Source organism: Serinus canaria, chromosome Z, assembly GCF_022539315.1.
Source record: "Serinus canaria isolate serCan28SL12 chromosome Z, serCan2020, whole genome shotgun sequence".
In the NCBI taxonomy this organism is placed as follows: Eukaryota; Metazoa; Chordata; class Aves; order Passeriformes; family Fringillidae; genus Serinus; species Serinus canaria.
The window spans coordinates 24,778,657-24,798,717 of NC_066343.1; the positions used below are offsets into that span (position 1 = coordinate 24,778,657).

General features: G+C 43.5%; 2 protein-coding genes across 5 annotated transcripts in view; one reads left to right on the top strand and one right to left on the bottom strand.

Annotated features, from left to right (window-relative positions):
* Window positions 1-3,786: 3,786 nt before the first annotated feature.
* DNAJC25 (DnaJ heat shock protein family (Hsp40) member C25) lies at window positions 3,787-11,304 on the bottom strand. The gene is made up of 4 exons (XM_050987170.1): window positions 10,977-11,304; window positions 9,833-9,985; window positions 7,418-7,888; window positions 3,787-4,494 (listed from the first exon to the last, which is right to left on the bottom strand). The coding sequence occupies exons 1-4, from the start codon at window positions 11,286-11,288 to the stop codon at window positions 4,372-4,374; spliced, it is 1,059 nt and encodes a 352-aa protein (XP_050843127.1). The 5' UTR covers window positions 11,289-11,304; the 3' UTR covers window positions 3,787-4,371.
* A 2,895-nt stretch (window positions 11,305-14,199) lies between these two features.
* ECPAS (Ecm29 proteasome adaptor and scaffold) overlaps window positions 14,200-20,061 on the top strand; it is a 59,982-nt gene continuing 54,120 nt past the window's right edge. For 3 of the 4 annotated variants that reach the window (XM_050987142.1, XM_050987144.1, XM_050987143.1), the window contains exon 1: window positions 14,521-14,674. In XM_050987142.1, the coding sequence (XP_050843099.1) occupies window positions 14,647-14,674 (28 nt within the window). In that variant the 5' untranslated portion in view covers window positions 14,521-14,646. Of the gene's footprint in view, window positions 14,321-14,520; window positions 14,675-20,061 lie in introns of those variants that run through there. The other variant, XM_030236669.2, reaches the window with a different exon arrangement.

The window sequence follows — 20,061 nt, forward strand, 5'->3', positions numbered from 1 at the left end:
CTGCATGAGACATGCAATTTTTAGGAATAAAATGGCAAGATGGACATCACCAGATCCCAATGGACATTATTAACAGGAAAACAGTGATGTGCCCACCACCTACCTAGAAATAAATACCAGCTCTTGGGCACTGTGGGATTTTAGAGAATGAACATTTCAAATTAGTCTGATTGTAAGTTTCCTCTAGCATGTGACACAAAAGAAGAATGATTTTAAATGGGGCCTTGGGCAGCAACAAGTCTTTGAATAAATCAAACAGGAGATAATTCATGGTGTATCCCTTGGGCCAGTCTGAATAGGGCAAGATGCAAAAAATGTGCCTTTTACTGAAGCTGATGAGAATGGTTCTTTCTGGAGACTCTGACAGAAAAACACCAGGTAAGGCTCAAGGTTGATCTCTAGGTTTTTGGAATTGAGCATACAGAGGATCTGAGGCCTACTATACTCCTACCACTAACTAAAAAGGAGATACAAGACAGCTTATGGTGTCCAAGGCACCATAAGGTGATTGGTACTGAAGCACAGCTTCTCCTGGTACTCTGGTTGTACAGTGGGCTGGATATTCAAAGGGGGGATCTCCTCTACACATCATGCAACCAATGCTATATGGACTAAGTGCGTTGCACTTGTTGCACAATGAGCTTGGATAGGAAACCTCGTCATCCAGGATTCTTAGAAGTGAACATGGACCGACCGGAAGGCAAAGATTTGGGAATGTCACCAAAAGGAGAGGTAATATGTGCTGGAGAGGCTCCACTATATAATACATTACCAGAAAGGAAGGAGCAATATGCCTATTTTATTTCAGTCCTTGCTGACCTTGTGTGAAAGCACTGGAGATGGAAAGTGGCTGTATGGAGTCCCCCACAACAAGTTGCAGAAACTGCTGAAGGAGAAGGTGAATTGAGTCAGTTTGCAGAGTTGAAAGCTATCTAGCTGGCCTTAGACTTTGCTGAATGAGAGAAATGGCTAAAGCTTTATACTAATTCACAGGTGGTGGCAGACGCCCTGTGGGGGCAGTTGCAGTAATGGAAGCAGAAAAATTGGCAGTGTAGGGGTAAACCCATCTGAGCTGCTACATTGTGGCAAGATATTGCTGCCCAGATGGAGAGCCTGGTTGTGAAAGTACATAACGTGCTGGGCCACTGAAGAACATGAGAATAACCAGCAGGTGGATCAGGCTTCCAGGACTCAGGAGCCTCAGGAGGACCTGGACTGGCAGCTCAAGGGTAAAATTGAGTTTCTAGCTTGGTGGGCCCATGACATCTTGGGATACCAAGGAAGAGATGCAACATAGAGATGGGCTTGGGATTGAGAGGTGGACTTGACCAAGGACACAGGTTATCCATGATGTGAAACATGACCTGCCATAAAGCAGGCCAGGCAGGTGTAAAGCCTCTTTGGTATGGAGGATATGCCTGAAGCATAAATATGGGGCAGCCTGGCAGATTGACCATATCACAGCCCCCTAAATCTGTGATGGCTAGTGCCATGCACTTACAGTGGTGGAAGCAGCCACTGGATGGCTGGGGACGTGTGCTATGCCTCATGCCATTGACTGGAACACCATCTGTGCCTGAAAAAGGAAGTCCTGTGGCAAAAAACCCTAGAAAGATCTGAATCAGACAGTGGAACTTCCTTCCTAAACATCCTCATTTGGGTGAAAGAACAAGGCATTGAGTGGATGTATCATTCCCTAGTGTGCACCAGCCTCTGGAAAGAATGAATTATATAATGGTCTGTTAAAGACTACACTAAGAGCAGTGGGTGGTGGGACATTCAAATGTTGGGATACATAATTAGCAAAGGTCACCATTTAGATATCAGAGGATCTGCCAGCCAGGCTGGCCCTGCCCAAAGTTTTTTGTGGTGTAGAAGAGGATAAATTTCCTGTAGTGTATACTAAAAACATGCTGGGGTTTTAAAATGGTCGGGGTTATTCCTGCCCCAGGCAAAGGCAAACCCATCTGAGGTATTGCTTTTGCTCAAGGACCTAGGTGCACTTGGTGGGTAATGTTGGAGGATGGGGAAGTCCTGTGTGTGCCTCAAGGCAATTTGATTTTAGGTGAAAATAGACAAAGAGTTAAATTGTGTGATGTTCATCACTATGCAACACTCTAATACCATCTCTGTGTAGAAGCAGTAATAATAGCTACATGTGTATCACCTCACAGAGGACCTCATAGCATCTATCCTAATCACAACTGTTCTGGGGATCAGAGCCTGACTTCCCTCTGATCATCACACTCACAAAAACGTACTTTTATAAAACCAAAAAGTGCAGCACTACCAGGATCAGAACTGGCTCAAATATGCAGCATACAACAAACCCACACCTCATATCATCTTTTCTGCTTGAAAGACTCTTACCAAGGATGAAGGCCAAAGTCAGGGATTAAATGAAGTCAACAAACTTTTTTTTTTTAATTGTATGGATGTTTTATGAACACTTAACAGAGTGTTCCATTGAGTAAGAGAATGATGTTTGTATATCTATTAAAAGAGATAAATAGGGAAGGTGATGGGATATTGGGGAGTGTGAAATTTGACATAACACAGATGATATGGAATAAGGAGCGGGTATTGTCTTGATTAGAGCTAGGCCAATTTCTTCTCAGTAGCTTCTGCAGTGCTGTGTTTTGGATTCAGAATGAAAATGGTGTTGATAACATAGCGATGTTTTGTTTTGTTAAGTTGTGTTTGTCCAAAGTCAAGGACTTTTTCCCTCCTTGTCTCATTGTCTGCCAGTGAGAAGATAAAAAAAAAAAAAAAAACCTAACCAGGAGGGAGCACAGCTGGAACAAGTGACCTAAACTGACCGAACGGATATTCCACACCAGAAAACATCATGTCTGGTATTTAAACTGTGGGGTTACCCAGAAGGCCAGCGGATCTGGGTACCTGAAGGGGAGTCTGGCATGTCAGTGGCTGGTGAGAAATTGAATCAAGCATCACTTTTTTGCTTTATTATTTCCCCTTATTATTGTTAAACTGTTCTTATCTCAACATACAAGTTTTACTTTAACTCTTGTCCCCATTCTACCAGGGTGGGGGGAAAAGAACGGGGAGTTGAACAAGTGGTTATGACATGTTTCATCTCCAGCTGGGCATCTCCAGCCAGGCAAAACTACAACACATGTTTTTGAAGAACGCTGAAACTACACTTCAAAAATGTGCAAAAGGTCAGCAGTAGCAAGTTCAAAACTTGTGTTCCCAGAACCAATCTCCACAGAAGGCAGCTAATAAGGCACTGTTTTCAGCAGTTTACTTCCAAAGAACTCGATTTTGCAAGTGTGATGACTTTTGCAAGTGGAGAGAGACTATGCTTCCATCTTTCATTCCCCAGTAAAATTACTGAAGAGGAGTAAAGTAGCAGAATCCCTTTTACCAGCAAATCACAGAAACTCTCTGACCTGGGTTGTTACAGAGCAAACCACAGACTGCTGTTATGCATTATTTATTCTAATTAGTCAGAGGTCTGATCAGAAGAGATAAATGTAATGAATACTTAAGATTTAGAATTTAAAACTAATTAAGTCTGCATATATAAACTTTTATTTACATAAGGCATCAAAATTGCCCTTTTTAACAAAAGGGTCATTTTTCCCTTTAACCAATACTTTGGTGAAAGAAATGTCACATTAATAAACTAATATTCACTGGTATACTTGTTCTGAACAAGCAGGTATAATCCAATGTACAAGATGAAAAAACACAAAATATCCAAGCATAGTGTTTCATTAATTACTCTGTAGAACAAAGAATTAAGGTTTTTTTGCATCACAATGATGATCAATCATGCATCATTTATTCCCACAAAGAATAAAATCCATTTCCAAGTGAAGCAGGAATAGCAGTAGTCTTGTATAATCCCCATACTGTTTACATGAAAAACAACCAATTTGGCATCTTAGAAATTAGCTTGAAAAGTAGGGAGAAAGAGAGGAGAACAGAAAATGGCCCTTGCTTCAGAATCCTTTATAAGCATTTTCAGTTTCCACTTGCAGAAACCCTTCAGCTTAAAGAGGAAAACTGGGACTTGTCAAGGTTTGAACTAAAAACATTTTCAGAAAGACCAGAGTTATGGTTTCATTGATGATGAATATGAAATATCAGCAAAAATACATTGTTTGGAATAATGAATTCCACATTGAGATCCCCAAGTAAATGGCATATATACATTAGACTGAGCCTGTTTTAATAGGTCTGATTTATAAAAATGGTAAACCTGCTTAAATTATGCTTCTGCCTGATGTAATAGTTCCTGAGTTTTAGATCACTGCTAAGCCACAGCAGACAAAACTCTGAACGATGTAATGAAAAGTTTTGCAAATCACTTTCAGCAATAGCACACATTTTGTTCAGCAACTTTCAATCATCAATAAAAGTCAGTCTTCCAGGTCCTTCATTTTTCATCCACCGCCGGTATCTCTTCCATCGGGGATCCATGGCCATCTTCTTCTTCAACTCCTCCTCTTGCTCTCGTTTATACACCTGGTAAGACAGAGAGAAGTTTTTAATAAGGATGAAGAAACAGCTTAACTGAGCCTCAAGTGTGGTCTAAGTTTATTCTTCAGTCGTTTGCCAGCTCATTGTTCTTACAAAAGATTGGATTGCAGTGCAGAAGCAGATCCTGACCAACATGAAGTGTTGGAGCACCTGCAGCCCAAGAGCCAACTACTTACTGCCTAAGATGCTTTGTGTTTTTTCTGAGAGCAGAACAACCTTCCTGTAAGCTCCAAAACATTTTTTTTTGCTAGAGAAGTAGATGCTCAACGAGTTCAACAAAATACACACTAAGCAACTGCTCATGTTCTGAAAAGCTAACCTGTGAGTCCCTTCCAGCACACATGCTGTTCAATCCAGTTGTTCAGCTCCTCATTTTAGCTGTTCTCCCATTTCAAAGTCATCATCTAACAGAATACCACTATGGAACTTTTTCTTCCCAAGTAAGGTTCACAAGAAAGTTGAGAATATCTCAAGTATCTCTGCATCCAGTATTTACAGTATTAAAAGACAAACAATTATATTCTGTCAAGAAACATTCTGTCACTGCAATGGAATCAACACTTACCAGCAAAGTCAATCTTAAAAAAAATAAGCCACAAAAATGCAATATTATCTGCATTTTTATTCTGGAAGGCATTTTATGTAGATGGAGCCAGCATAAATCTCAAAATCATCCATGATTTTATAATCTCAGTGTCATGTGACCTAATCTGACTCAAAGGCCAATTAAATTTAGAGTTCCACTATGCACAAACAAGATTTTAAAAATATATTTTAGATGGCTACATGAATACACAAACTCAATGCTCAGCAATCATAAAGGTTTTAAGAATCATTAGGAAACAGTAAAAATATTGTGGAGCCCTGTGTATTGAATTCCTGTTCTTTCCCATCCTAAAACACCAGAAACCTGAACAATATGTAGATAGACATTTCCAGTGATGAAGGAACAGACAAGCTTTTGGGGAGAAACACTACAGAATTTTTCTTCAGCCTAGAAAATACATTAATACATTTCAAGTAAGGATATGGCAGTGGTACACAAAAGCACAGCTAGCACAAGAACAGAATAAAGCATGATTATTCTCCATTTCCAGTAATACTGGAATGAGCAGGAGTCCAGGTGGCTTCAAAAAAAAAATCCTTTTCTACCACCTTGTACAACTATTGATGAACTCATGACCATATGGCACAGCAGAGACTGAAAACTTCAATGCATACAAGTGACCAGGTAAAACTTATTAAAGCAATTACCTACAAAGACACCATTTCCTTTTCAGAAAGTTACAAAGTGCAAAGTATGTTGGATAAATATTACTATACAGGTGCAGTTGTCATGTATTTGTCAGGGAAAATGAACTTCTGGCCACCAGAGGAGACGAGTGTGAGCTAAAGACTTCACTTGTGGCAAATACAGCTCTTTCACATTCAGTGAGCAAAATATCCTTAGTTAAAAACTGCATGGATGAGAAACCAGAGCTGTTTTTCTCTACTACAGGATATCCATCCAATCTTTTTATGTATTAACACCTGCTTTAACTAGCAGCATTACTCAGTCTTTGGTCTTCCATAATGTTTCTTCAAAAGCAGGCAGGGGTAGATTAGTCTACAAACTTGAAGAGGAAAATGGTAAAATAGGCATTAATGTAAGGAAAGGATTAGCTGCCAAGTATGTATATGTGCTCAGTTAGGATGGGTTTGCTAGAAAACACTCTCTTATCTTTGCTGTCCTGCCATCATCCCATCTCTTTTCCCAGCATATGCAGAACAGCAGCACCAACTCTTTTTCCCCTTAAGCAGACTAAGTTCGCATTCTCATGTTTTTCTTTAGAAACCTTCCATCCAAATGGCCCACAAATGCACCTCTGTGGAATAACAGAAGGGTTCTGTCAGCCTGCCATGCCACAGCATCCCAAATAATTCTGGACTGCAAATTCCATGGTGTGGCTAATGTTCTTTCTCTTCTCTCACTGAATTTTTAAAAATTACATAGTGACTATCTAGTATTGACTATTAATTTAATGACTATCCACAAGCAAGAGTAGAAGTTGTGCCTAATGGTGGTTTTTATGCCATCCCTACTTGAATAGGTATACAGCACTGCAAGAACAGTCTATGTACTCACCACAGGCCAAAGAACTATCAAAGGACAGATGGGAAAACGAAACCAAAACAATAACAAATAACTAATCAAAACAATCTGAGCTAGGAATTAACAGCTTAGAAGACTGATTAAATAGGAGTTTCAGACAATCTAGGTAATTCTTATTAAAATTATTACTGCTTGGAGAACAGATAATAGTCTTCAACCTACCATAATAGCACATTGTTATTATTGCACTGGGACTGCTGGATAACCAACATTAGCTGTTTCACCAGGGCTACTGATAAATAACATAGAGAAGAGAGATCTTCAGTTTCTCTGAGGCTGGTGGATAGACCTTAAAGACTAATTAACAAAAAAAGGTAAAGGTATGTAAAAGTAGCTGGAACCAGTGGATGAACAGATAATAAGGAAAACAGTGGTGTTTTTGCATGTAACAAGCAGCCAGAAGAAAAAATTGAAGGAAAGGACACCTGTAAAACTGAAGCACTCAGTCAATACAACCATCACAGACCCCCTCAGACAAGCCTCTAGAATCATAAAAGACCTTCCAGCAGGACTCAGATGCATGCAAATTAGCTCTAGGAAAAGTGATGTTTATGTATAAGCTAGGAAGTATATTGTAATGAATATGTATGATCATGATGGAATTAATACCCCACTGTAAAGTTTCAGGACACACATTTGATTAGAGGACATATGCTCGGGGTGTGTCCAGAGCTATAATAAAGAATGCCTGCTTTCTAATACTTCAAGTTGTGTTAGAAAGTTTATTTCCTAGCCAATTTCAGTATTGCTACCCACCTCATAGTTTTCTCGTATCCAAAGCTGCCGTTCAAGAAAGGTCTCTTTCTGATGATCTTCCAGGCTGTCAAACTGAGACTGAGACATTTTCATGTACCTTCGTATGATATACAACTTCTCTTCCACACCATACTCTTGCCCTTTAATAGTGAAACAATAAATCCACCAACAGTACCAAACTATGTACTTGCACCAGTAAAAAGGAGCAAGAAGGATCTGAAATAGGAGGATATCATAAATTTTGGGCTTCTGATAACCACCCTTTATATCTATTTTATTTTTAATAATGTCTTTGATAATTTCTTCCTCCTCTTCACGAATTTCTTCTTTAGACCGCCTGTTCTTGCCTTTTTCTTTACTCTTGTTGAGTAAACCTTGTTGCCTGGCAATCTCAGTAGCTTGTATACGGTATTTTGGCACAGATGCTAAGTAGTTGATAGCTTCATTGTAACTACTCCACCAGCTGAAGAACTGTAATTTAAGAACAGTAAAAGTAAAAACCATGTTTTAATACAGACACATTCCTATCTGGTGGTTTACCAGGAAAAAGTAAAAGTGTCACACACTTTTAACCACAGTTACATTACAGTGAGGGTAAAAAGTGAAGTTAACAGTACTTCTGTGGCATCACAGAAGCCATCCCTCCAGACTCAGTGAAGCACTTGGAAAATGGGATACAAGTGTATCTCAAAGCAATTCATGATGACAAGGAAGGCCAAGCAGACACTGTTCTGAACAGTTTTGCTCCTGAGCAGATGGCAATCTCGTGCAAGTTAATACCAGGCTGTGCAAGCCATTCTCAGAAGCCCCTCTTCTTATATTTATAAATATAGGAGCTAGTACAAAGGAGCTAGTATATATTTAAGTATAAAATTGTTACCCATTTAAAACAGTTCACTGAACATCGACTAAGTATGTGACAATCTCATTAGTCTGGCAGTGTCCACTTTACAAGACTCAACATACCTCTCTGATCTCCAGCTGCCCTCTGGATTTCAAGGAAGTGGGGGAAAAAAAGCCCCAGACAACAAACCAGAAATTTACTGCCTGGATGAACACAGAATCATAGAACATTCTGAATTGGAAGAGACCCACAAGGATCATCAAGTCCAACTCCTAGCCCTGTACAACACAACACTTGAGAGAATGCTTCCTTCTGAAGACAGAAGAAACACAAAGACTAGATGAGAGGTGATGTTATTCCTGTCCAGTGTCTTGTAAATGACCTGAGATGAGGTATGGAAAACATGGAAGAAACTAGATAGGCAAAGAGGGAAAAAGTTAGCAGCTCACCTACATTCTTGGGACATCCAAGCATGTTTCACTGATGCAACTTTTTTAACCATGATGCATCTCACACCGTTTACCAAGACCAAGTGCAGACATAAACCCATTATTACAACCTTAGCAAAGGCCAAGGAGCAGAAACAACAGAAAGCAAGATGGGCAAACCAGTTTACATAAATGCTTACACTGGATTTAGAAGCATTTTGCAGTTGGGACTCCAGGAAACTGCATGTCTGCACTTATAGACAAAATAAGAAATAAGATGTGAAATGAAACATTGCCACTACTAAATCTGAAGATAAATTAGGTATTTGGCTGAATACGCCATCAGAATTTATTATTCCAAGTTCTCAAGTTCTGATCAACATACTTTTTATTCTAATTTCCAATATCCCACTAAACATTGAGCTTCCTGCACCACAGCATAAGCTGTACCTTCATCTCTTAAACTTCTTGGTTTTTTTTTAATGATGTTTTGAACCAGTGATTTAAAAGATTCTAAAGAGAAGTTATGCACTTTTGTCCTCTCGCCAGCTACAGCACAAGCTTTTTCATCTAAAATACAGGGGGTTTTCCTGGCCTTGGATCTACCACCTTCTGAGTAAACTTTGCTGAACTGAATTTGATTCTCTCCTGACTTCATCAATGTGGTGTTTAAAATACACTGCAATGAGAGATTCATGCAAGTTTAGTAAACTCCTGATCTTCAGTTCTATCATCTGAATTGAGTCTTGAATTCAGTTTGCTAGTCTGTTTTGGTTTTTTTTTTTTAATTTACTTCTGCATCTTGACAAACTGATACACGTTATTTGGGGCACTAGTCCTGCATGAGCTACTCTGAGCCTGCCAGGAAGAACCGAGTAAATTCTGCAGAAAAGATTCACCTTGTCTCAACAAAATTAAATCTCTAATCTCTACCTTTGTTCAAGGTACCAAGGGCAGTCAAAAATCTGCTAAGTAACTCCTGATCAGGATTTTTATGGACACTGCATAGACCTGAACCACAGCACAGAGGAACCAGGCTCCTCACTGACATTTTTTATTAAATGGCACATTATGAGAGCTGCCACAACTTCTCTTCTTGTTCAGAAACTCACAGAGCAGTATGATGTAAACGTGAAATTTTACCTGAAACACGGAGATGGCACACACTGTAACTAGGATCACTATTGTGACGTCTACTTTAGGTGCCAGTCTTCTGCGGTAGTAGTGGTAGTAATGCCTGTAATACTCCTCAGGATGGTCTAGCATGTAGTCATAATCTTTACGTGTCTCTTCATCCTGCAGGATGACATGAAAAACTCATTCAAGTTTAAATTCCTGCTTTCACTTGCTCTATTGTACATGTGTTTTACATCTCATTAAGGACCATGCTTCTGTAAAAATGGTGGCAGCCCGAGGGAGTATGAAACATAGAGGAAATTTGTTGTTTTCTCATATTCTCTATTAATTTGTTCTCACACTTATCTGCCCATGCACATATGATATGTTTAGTCATAAAATGAATAATCAGGCACAGTGCAAATGCATTTAAAACTAGAAAACAGACAAGCAACTAAAGTCCATAGAGTAAGTTGTTTAACTTCAGAATGGGAAGTTCAGCTGGACTGGAGTTAATAAGTATTGCTCAAGAAAAGATTTTCAGATTAAGAATCTATTAGGAAATTGTTTTACAAAACTTAAAGGAATTAGTTTACAGGGCTATGGAATCTGTCCAGTGAAAGGCCAATTCAAAACCTCACTACTGTTCTCATGTTTTCTGAGTTTTTCATCATTTCCCTCCAAAATAAGTAATTGTGGGATGGGAAATATAATTTTACCAGGCTCAACTGAATTCCTTTCAAACTCCGTCTCCCATCCCCCATCCCCCCCACCCCCCCAAAAAAAAAAAAAAAGTTCCCTTTTCTAATCCCTTGTAGCCTTAAAACACTTACACGTCTCCTTCTTCCATTCCTGGGTTCCATCTTTGCTAAGTCACACATGCTTTGCCCTGAGAAGCCTTCCCTTAGAGATCCCATATGCTACTCGAGTCACTGCTACTTTTAAAGGTATACCTCCAAGGTAAAGCCTCGTCGGTTCGTTACAAATAAAATAGATAAATAAATTTGAAAAGAAAGCATTCCTGACACAGAAGGATCTTCAAGAGCACTCCATTCTCCTTCCCGCACACTTGAGCTGGCTACGGAAGGAGGATTTTTCGGAGTGTTTCTCCTCCCCTCCCTGACTGCTTACCGGAGCGGCTCCGGCCGCGGCGGCGGTCCCGCTCTCTCACCTTGAGAGTCTCGTAGGCGGCGGCGATGAGCAGGAACTTCTCGTGCGCCTCCTGCGCCCCGCTGCCCTCGCCGCCCGCGGGCTCCCCGCGGTAGCGGTCGGGGTGGTACTGCCGGGCGAGCTGCCGGTAGGCGCGCGCGATCTCCGCCTTGCTGGCCTGCCGGCTGACGCCCAGCACCTCGTAGCAGACTCGGCGGCCGCAGTAGAGGCGGTCGGTGAGGCCCCGTGCCGGGCGCGGCAGCAGCGCCGCGCACAGGCACAGGCAGAGCGCCCACCGCCCGCCCGGACACCACCGCGGCGCCGCCGCCGCCATTGCTCCGCCGCCGCCGGGGCCGGGCCGCACTCCGCGCCGTGCGCGCTGGAGGGCGGGGGCGCTACAGGGGGCGGGTCGCGACAGAGCCCGCGCGCGGGGGGGGCGCGGGGAGGCAGCGCGGCCTGCTGGAGGCGCCGAGCTCTAGGACCGGTCCTTTGTCCCCGATTTCTCACAGGCTGCTGCCGGCCCGTTTTCCCAGCCGCGCCAGCGGAATCCTGGGATGCATTCGGAAGAGCACTGCCTGCAGGTCAATGAGGTGATCCTGCCCCCTGTACTCAGCCCTGGTGAGGCCATATCTGATCTACTGTGTTCAGCTCTGGGCTCCCCAGCTCAAGAAAGACAAGGAGATACTGGAAGGGGTCCAGAGGAGGCCACAAAGGTGATTTGACGTCTGAAGCATCTCCATCATGAGGAGAGACTGCAGGAGCTGGGCCTGCTCAGTTTGGGGAAGAGATGACTGAGAGGGGATTTCATTAATGCATATAAATATCTCAAAGGCAGATGCCAAGAGGATGGTGCCAGACTTTTCAATGGTTCTCACCGATAGTATGAGGAGCAAAGGCCATAACACAAGAAATTTCAGCTCAACAAGAGGAAGAACATTGAGGGTGACAGAGCACTGGGACAGGCTGCTCAGGGAAGTCAGAGTCTCCCTGTCTGGAGGCATTCAAAGTCCACCTGAACACCTTCCTGTGCCACGTGATTTAGGTGACCCACGCCTTGGGTCACCTGAAAGTCTCCAAAGTTCCCTTCCAACCCTAATGATTCTGTAATTCTTCCAGGGAAGAAACTTTTGAAGTACTTCCTGAGCCTGTGCCTGGTTTAGGCTTGCTCCTGGCAGAGCTCAGGGTCTGACCACCTGTCATGGAGGGTCCAACAAAATTTAACTGGCTCCATGTTGGGAGCTGCCTGGTGCACCACCTCTAAGGCATGGAACTATGGAGAACACTCCTCCTGCTGCTGCTGCCCAAAGACACAATTGATAGGTGACCTCATCTATGTCTAGAAGTATCCTAAGGGAGGGTGACAATGTTCCACCTGGGCACGAAGAAGAATTTCTTTACTGGGCATGTCACTGCTCACTGGAACAGATTGCCCAAAGAGGTTGTGGCGTCTCCCTCACCTGAGAGGTTCAAGAACTGTCTAGATGCAATCCTGTACCATGTCCTCTAGGGTAGCCCTGCTTGGGTAGGGAGGTTGGACCAGATATCCTTCCAGCCTGACCCATTCTGTGATTCTGTATGCACAACTCCCTGAAATGGTAGCTTTGACACCAGGTCAGCCACCTGTGATGTCCCACACACGAAGACTTCTAGAAAGGAGGATTGCATCTCTGCTCTGGTGTAACCAGCAGGAACATCACCTCAGTGTTTGACCTTTCTTAGGAAAGCATATATGGGCTTGATGCTGCAAATATTCACCACAAAAATGCTCAACTCATCAGAGAGCATGTGCTGTTCTTAAAGCTAGAAATTAGTGTGCCTCTCATGTGGCTGGTCTCCTACTCTGCCTGTCTCCTTTCTGCGATAATAAATGCTTATAATTTCCATCAGTTGTGGATGGGGGCTCCCAGATCTACTTCCTAAAAAAAAAAAAAAAAAAAAAAAAAAAAAAAAAAGCCACCTCTTTGCAACTCATTACTCATTAGAGCCCAGCCTCTCAGCACTGGAGGCTGTGAGTCAACTCCTCAGACCATGACCTTAAAAAATTGTGGTGGGTTGACCTGGGCTGAGTGGCTAGTGCCCACCCAGCCCAGCTGTTCTATAATTTCCCCTTCTCAGCTGGATGGGAGAGAGAGAGAATAAGATGGAAAGCAACTTGTTGGTTGAGATCAGGCAGTTTACTGAAACAAAAGCAAAAATTTATGCACACACTAGCCAAGAGGAAGAAAATAATCTTATTCTTTACTTCCCATCCACAAGCCACGTCTGGCCATTTTCTGGGGAGTGGGACTTCAGGATTGTGGAGATTTCTTTGGAATGCAAACACTGTAAAAATTGAATGCCCCCTGTTCCTCCTTTCTCCCTCATCTTTTATCTCTGAGCTGACATCATATGCCCTGGGATATGGCTTTGGGCAGTTTGGGTCAGTTGGCCTGGTTGTGTCCCCTCCCAGGATCTTGTCCAGCCCCAGCCCCCTTGATGGAGGGAGGAATGTTGAAGAGACAGCGCTGATGCTGTGCCAGTGCTGCTCAGCAATAGCCAGAGCACCGGCGTGTTATCAGCACCTTTCCAACTATTGATGCAAAGTGCAGCATGATGAGGGCTGCTGTGGGGGCAGTGAACTCCAGCTCAGCTAGAAATATTGTACAGATATAGCAAAAAATGGTGCGCAGAAGCTTTTATCACCTTTTTTTTTTCCCGACTCGAGAAACAAGCTAATCCTCTGACACCTGTCACTTGAACTCACGTCTGTCTGGGGACTAGCCCCGGAGCTTTCGGGAGAAGTCACCAGCTGCCCCCGTTCCATCTGCAGGAAGCAGTAAGGGAGGTGGGAGCAGGTGCCACGCTGTCTGCTTCCTGAGGTGCCCCAGCGACGCCTCGGCTAGGGCATGTTGCCAAGATGCTCCTTACAGAGATGGCATGGCATGGCATGGCATGGCATGGCATGGCATGGCATGGCATGGCATGGCATGGCATGGCATGGCATGGCATGGCATGGCATGGCATGGCATGGCATGGCATGGCATGGCATGGCATGGCAGAGTTTGGGAGAAAGACGCGGTGTGGTGGTCTCTCTTGAGTAACCCCAGAACAGCAGGGGAGGAGGTCTACGGAGCTGCTTTATCCCTTCGGGAAATGACTTTGGAATAGCGGCTCGACAGCGCCGGCCGTGGCGGGGGGGCGGGGCCTTGCCGCTCGGTGGGCAGGGCCTTTCCTGGCTGTGGGCGGGGCTCTCCGCCCTCCTCCTGCTAGCGCATCACGGCCGCGCGGGGGCGCCCTACGCCCTCCCGTCCCGTCCCGTCCCATCCCTGCGCCGTTGTGCCGAGCGCGGAGCCGGCGCGGCCGCCATGGAGGTCAGCGCGGACTCCGGTCAGTGCTGCCCCCGTAAACCTCCTCCTCGGGGCCCGCCGGGCGGGGCGGCGGCCGCGGGGCCGGGCCGTGTACGCGACGGGGGCGGGCGGTGGGGACGGCAGCTCTTTCTAAATATAAACTGGCGGTGACAGAAGAGCGGGAGCTTGCCACTGTCGAGGGGAGCCGCTGGGAGCAGGAGGAGGAGGAGGGGGTGGAAGAGGTGGAGAGGGAGGAGGCGGAGGAGGAGGAGAAGAAGACGAGACGCGGCCGCCGGCCCGGTGCCGGAGAGGGGTGGGAGGCGCAGGGCGTCTCTCGCCGCCTCCCCACCCTCCCCAGCCGGCAACATGGCCGCGGCCGCACAGGACGAGCTCAGTGAGTGCTCGCGGCGCAGGGACGCGCAGCGGGGGCTGGCGGGCGGGCAAGCAGGCGGGCGGCGGGCGACCCGGGGTTTCCCCGCAGCGGGTCTCCTCTGCGGTGGGGCTCGGCCCCCGGCCCGACCGGGCAGTGACGGTAGCGGGGCCGGACCAGCCGTGGGAGGCCATCTCGGGAAGCGGAAACCGAGAGCAGCGGCACCTCCCGCATCCCCGGCCCCTCCGCGGACACGCCGGCTGCGTGACCTTGCAGAGAGGTGGTGGCGGCTCCTGGCCGGGACGGAGCTTGGGGTCGCCGGGACCACTGGCTCCGGAGGAGCAGCCTCCGCCCACCGCTGCTGTACGGGCACTAGCGGCAGCGCCTCTGCCCGTCGGTGCTTTCGCCCTGCGTTGTGCGAGTGCCGTGTTGGAGCCACAGCAGCAGTGTGAACGCAGCACCAGCTGGCACGGCCAGGGGCGCGTTCACCCGGCTCCCTGAGGCGCTGTGCCGGGCGGTGGGTACGAGAGCGCATCGCGGCCGCCCCTGCGGCGCTCGGCACATGACCGGAGGTGCCGCTGCCGCCGAGCTTTCGAGACAGCGGAGCTCGGCCCTGCCTTCTTGTCACCTCCAAAACCCTTTCTCAGAGACTCTGGGAAAGCAACCCATCAGCTGCTCTTAGAAGAAGCTTATGGAACTTACAAAAAAGCGGTTTCTCTTCCCTTGCGTTTCCTGGCCTGGCATAAAGATGGTTCTTATCTGTGAAGAGTTAATAGCTAGATAGCATATGACTCAGCCAAATGAGAGGGCCTTTGGTTGCCCTGAAATAGTACTTGGCAGTCGTCAGAGAGAGAGGGCAGAAGAAATGCTTTGAGTATATTTGAGCACTATTGCCTTTCAATACTAAAGAATTTCTGTGTGCTGTTTCTTCATTTGTAGTTTGTTTTATTCGTTGTTGCTGTTGGTTTTTTTATTTTGTTTTTTGTTAATTTGCGAGCTTATGTGTAGACAACATCCTAATTCTGCTGTTTGTTACTGGAACTAGGCTGAGTGCTATGATAATGGTGGCAATGTCCCTTATGTAGCCAGGGTCCCATGGTGGAGTAGAGAAGAATGTTGATCCTGTACTGATCCTAGAACTAGAGGACCCAAATGTCAAGATATTTTTTCCATTGACACCTGGGATAAATTGATGTGAAGACAGTGAAAGCTCTTACTGCTACTGTCATTGAAGCAATTCTGTTGTTATATTTACAATGCTATTGTGATTCCGCTTGGTGCAGCCAGTCAGTGTGAGATCTCTTCCTTGTGACCCCTTGGTTTTTATCTGTGTGTAATCTAACTTTCCAGGCTCCGAATCTTATTCTGCAAAAAATTAGTCCTCAGCCATGTGCCTCAGCTACACAGCCCTTTCTCTTAAGCTGGGCTGAAAAGACGTACATCCCTAGACTGAGATTTACATTCATAATTACATTATGTCATTCAAGTTGTTTGACCATGACATCCTTCAAAACTGATAGAGCTTTATTGTTTTGCTTAGAAATCTTTTCTTTGGGTGGGAGGAAGAATCTCTTCTTGGAAATTTCTTTTTGTTTAGTTTGGGCTTTTTGCGGTGCCTCTCTGTCACTGAATATCAAGTACTCCTAAATAATCTTAGTAATCTTAAATAAAAAATTAATTAAAGCTAATGGAAAAAAGAATAACTTCATGCAGAGAAAGAGTGGGAAACTAAACCTCCATGTGGGCTTGCTGTCTTTTGATACGTTCAAATAGTTAAATTTCAGCATATTTGGAAAGAAATAATTTCTTTTATAGGATGATGATTAGTCCTGAAATAAAAAAAAAAAATATATTTTTATATTGGAAAACCAAGTTCTTGCTTTATATTCACATGGTTGTAGGAGGCTTTTATCTATAGCCCCTGTCAAACATGGAAACTCTGTGTAAATGCTGTGTAAAGGATAATTCTCATTTTAGAAGACAGGTTGTTTGAAGGCAGCATAAGATAAGGCAGTTTAAAAATTAATGCAAAATCAGTAAATTGGCCCTAAAGCCACGAGAGTTCAGATGCAAGAGAGGCAAGTTAATCTTGAGTAATAGTAGTCATCCATTAAAATGGAGAACTTGTGCCTGGAATATTGCAAGTTGCAACATGGGTTCTGGAGTACCATTCAAGCTTTTACGTAAGCTTTTCTATAAAATGAAAAATAGAATGGGAAAAAACATAATATATTCCTCCTCAAACATGTCTTCCCAGCCTTTTCCGGTCAAATCTTGTGAAACAACCTGGTGAGTGGCCTGTTTGTACAAGTGCTCCCTTAAGTCTTTTGGTTGTAGGCACACAAGGGGTTACTGGTAGAGACAAGAATAGCACCAGCAAATCCTGACTCACTCTTTGCTGCTATAATCATACTAGTTATATTTTCTCCAAGAGTCTAATAACATTTGAACAAGAATTTGACTCCTATTTTAGTAGTTGCGCAGCAGATGAGAGCTTTATTCTTCCATGTGTGGAATAATGAAGAATTGCTTAGTTCTAGAGAGACAAAAGAGTGCGTTAGAGCTTTTGCTTTAGTAGGAACCTGCCTCTAAAACTACCCCTGCCATCTAGGAGGTGAAATTGAAATGCTTTTGCATCCAGAACTCTTTATTTGATGTTGGGCCCTTTGGAGAAAATGTGGGGGGATGCTTATGCATGTAACGCTTCTACAGTGTTCAGGTAATAGAGGAGGGTCTCAGGGGCTTTTATCTGATTTAGTGAAACCATTGTAGAAATTATTTATTTTGTAGCAGTTCCACCAATCTGTCAAGATAGTTCTCTGGAAAGCGAAGATAAATTCTGACTTCATGCACAGATCTGATCTGTTTTGCAGACGACTCAGACACTGTTTTTAGTTCCTCAAATGTTTTGTGGTTAACAGTCAAACTGTGAAGTACAGCTAGTTTGACATGTCCTAGCCCCAGCAGTTTCTTGAGTCAGCTTTCATAAAAGGAAGGGTGTGTGTTTTACTTGATACTCTGCTACACAAATGTGCATTGCTGAGGGGTCTGTGTGGAATAAGTGGTGTGCTGTACAAAATATCTATAAATGCCAGAGGAAACTGATTTGAAATGGAACTGTGCTTGGCTGAACTGAGAGATTTTTGTGATAAAAATACAGGTTTACAGTTGCATAACCAGACCTTTTTTTTTTTTTAATTAAAATAATGAGGGTAAACTCTTTGAATTCTTGGCTGTATTGAGGTAGCTATTTTACTGTTTATCCATATATTTATCCTTTTCCCCTCCTTTTCTTTCTCTCTCTTATCTTTGATAAGTATTTGGTAAATACTTATCATGTCAGTATTTACCAAATGGAAGGAAAGGGCATGTTTTTCCTGTGAAAACTGTGGGGTTTTACTGTTACCTTGGTTGACTACAAGGTCAGTTCTGAAGTAACAAAACTTAAAATAATGCTGACCCTATTGTGGATGGTATTGCAGGATTTGGAAGTGTCATTAGTGTTATTGTCAATGTAGGTTTTTTGTAGAATTTGTATGCATTATCTGTGTTTTGAAAGTGATTCCTTTCTTTTTTGTCTTTGCAAGGTTGTTAAGTGCTGAAACCCGTATTCCTCCTTGTAGTCTGAAATGGAGATTGGAAAGAACGAGAAGTGAAACATGTATTTTCTCACAGATAGGTAGCTACATTGCCATGGTAACTTGGGAATTGCAGATTCCAAATGCACCGTGTCTGTTTACACAAATTGGACACTGATGTTGAAAATAGAGATAGAAAGATATATCTTGTTTTTCTGCCCCTTTGTTTCTTTTACATACAATGAAAGGAACTGTCTTCTTCATTTGCAATGTTTGGTTTTCCGTATTTATCTTTGTCTTCTTGTAAATACCTTTTTTCCCTCAAGAAAGTGCCACAAAATTGTTTTTTTTTCTTGTGAAAGTACTACACAGCAGCAAGAAAAGAAGTGATAGTGCCAAAATATGTGAATAACTGTTTCAAATTCTAATTCTGCATGGACTTAGTTGTATGTATTTTAAAAGTAAATCTAGTTACCAATTTTTTTACTCAAGCACCTTATTCTTGTTGTGTTGTTTTTTAATCCATAGTAAAATGCTAAGTGTCATAGCTGTTGCACACATATGATGTTTCTAAGATTGGTCTCCAGCTGCCAAGGCTTTTTCCAAACAGTTTTTGTCCTTCCCCCCCCCCGCCAGTCCTCCTTGGTATGAAGTAAAGCAAGTTAGACATCTTGCTTTACTTATTTCTACTATCAGATAAGCTCCTAAAATTGCAATTGTGCAGTTTTTCAGTTGGTAGTAGGGGCTGTAAAATCAGACAGAGAAGATTTTAGCTTTATACTTAAAAACTTTGGAAATGCATGAGATGGGGAATTCAGACCAGTTGTGAGCATACTGTCTTGTTTGATGTCTGGTGCATAGTGGTCTGTTTGCTGGCTGTGAAGAGATATTCAAGGAAAGGTGCTTTCCTCATGCCAGCCTGGAGGTCTGCAGCATACTTGAAGTCAGGACACAGCATCTGAGATGCAGATATTTCATCTACACTTACTTTCCTGGGCCATTGTGTGTGGTGCTTTAAATCACCAGTGTTTATGCTTTCCTGTAATGAAGGTTGTCAGCTTGAGAAATGGTCTTAATGCTTAGTAGAATAAAAACCATGGAGAAAATGTCTGATGTACAATACTTAGGAGGTTTTATAGCTCTTTGTTTTTCTCTCCTACTCCTATGGATACAGCCTGCATCAGCAGCATGAGAGAGTACTCTGAGAAACTCCTGGGCAGTTTCTTAACTACATCCAGGTGACCAGTATCTTTGAATTGGCTGAAGAGTCTTGTTATGATTATGGTTAAAGAAGAATATCTGATGGCAGTATTAGGGCTTAACAGACTTTGCAGCAGAGGTATGAGAAAAGTAATAAACTTATCTCACAGACAGCGTTAAGAAGGGAGTAGCTTTTTTTCCTCCTGATTTCTATTATTATTGCTCTTGATATTATTATTTCCACCATTCCGGTTGTTGCTTGAGAAGAGATTAATGGAGGAAGCTGGAAATGGGGCAGATGCTTGCAATTCAGTGCATTGCTGCATTTCCTGAGAGGACATACAAAGTGTGCTCTGTCAGTTTCTCTGCCTTTGAGAAGATCTTTGAGTAGTCCAGTGACTACCAACAAATGGCTTTAGAACTAACTTTGGTTGTGTTTCCTTACACTTGTTTTTGATCTGTTGCAATGTTAAAGAACATGTTGAGAAAGTTCCTCAGTCAACTTGCTTGAGAATGATGGAGCTGTAGTGTTCTGCAGTTCTAGCTCCAAGGGGAAACATTTTATAGTTTTTATTAATTATTAGCTTTTAGCTGCTTGATGTGATTTCTGTAGATCCTTACTGCCTGTATGGT

Bases quoted from the DNA above. Each gene is read 5' to 3' on its own strand.
- DNAJC25 (XM_050987170.1), bottom strand. From the start codon at position 11,288: ATGGCGGCGGCGGCGCCGCGGTGGTGTCCGGGCGGGCGGTGGGCGCTC. The intron at 9,986-10,976 runs GTGAGAGAGCGG...GTCATCCTGCAG, and splicing joins CCGCCTACGAGACTCTCAAG to GATGAAGAGACACGTAAAGA. The intron at 7,889-9,832 runs GTAAAATTTCAC...CTTAAATTACAG, and splicing joins GTGCCATCTCCGTGTTTCAG to TTCTTCAGCTGGTGGAGTAG.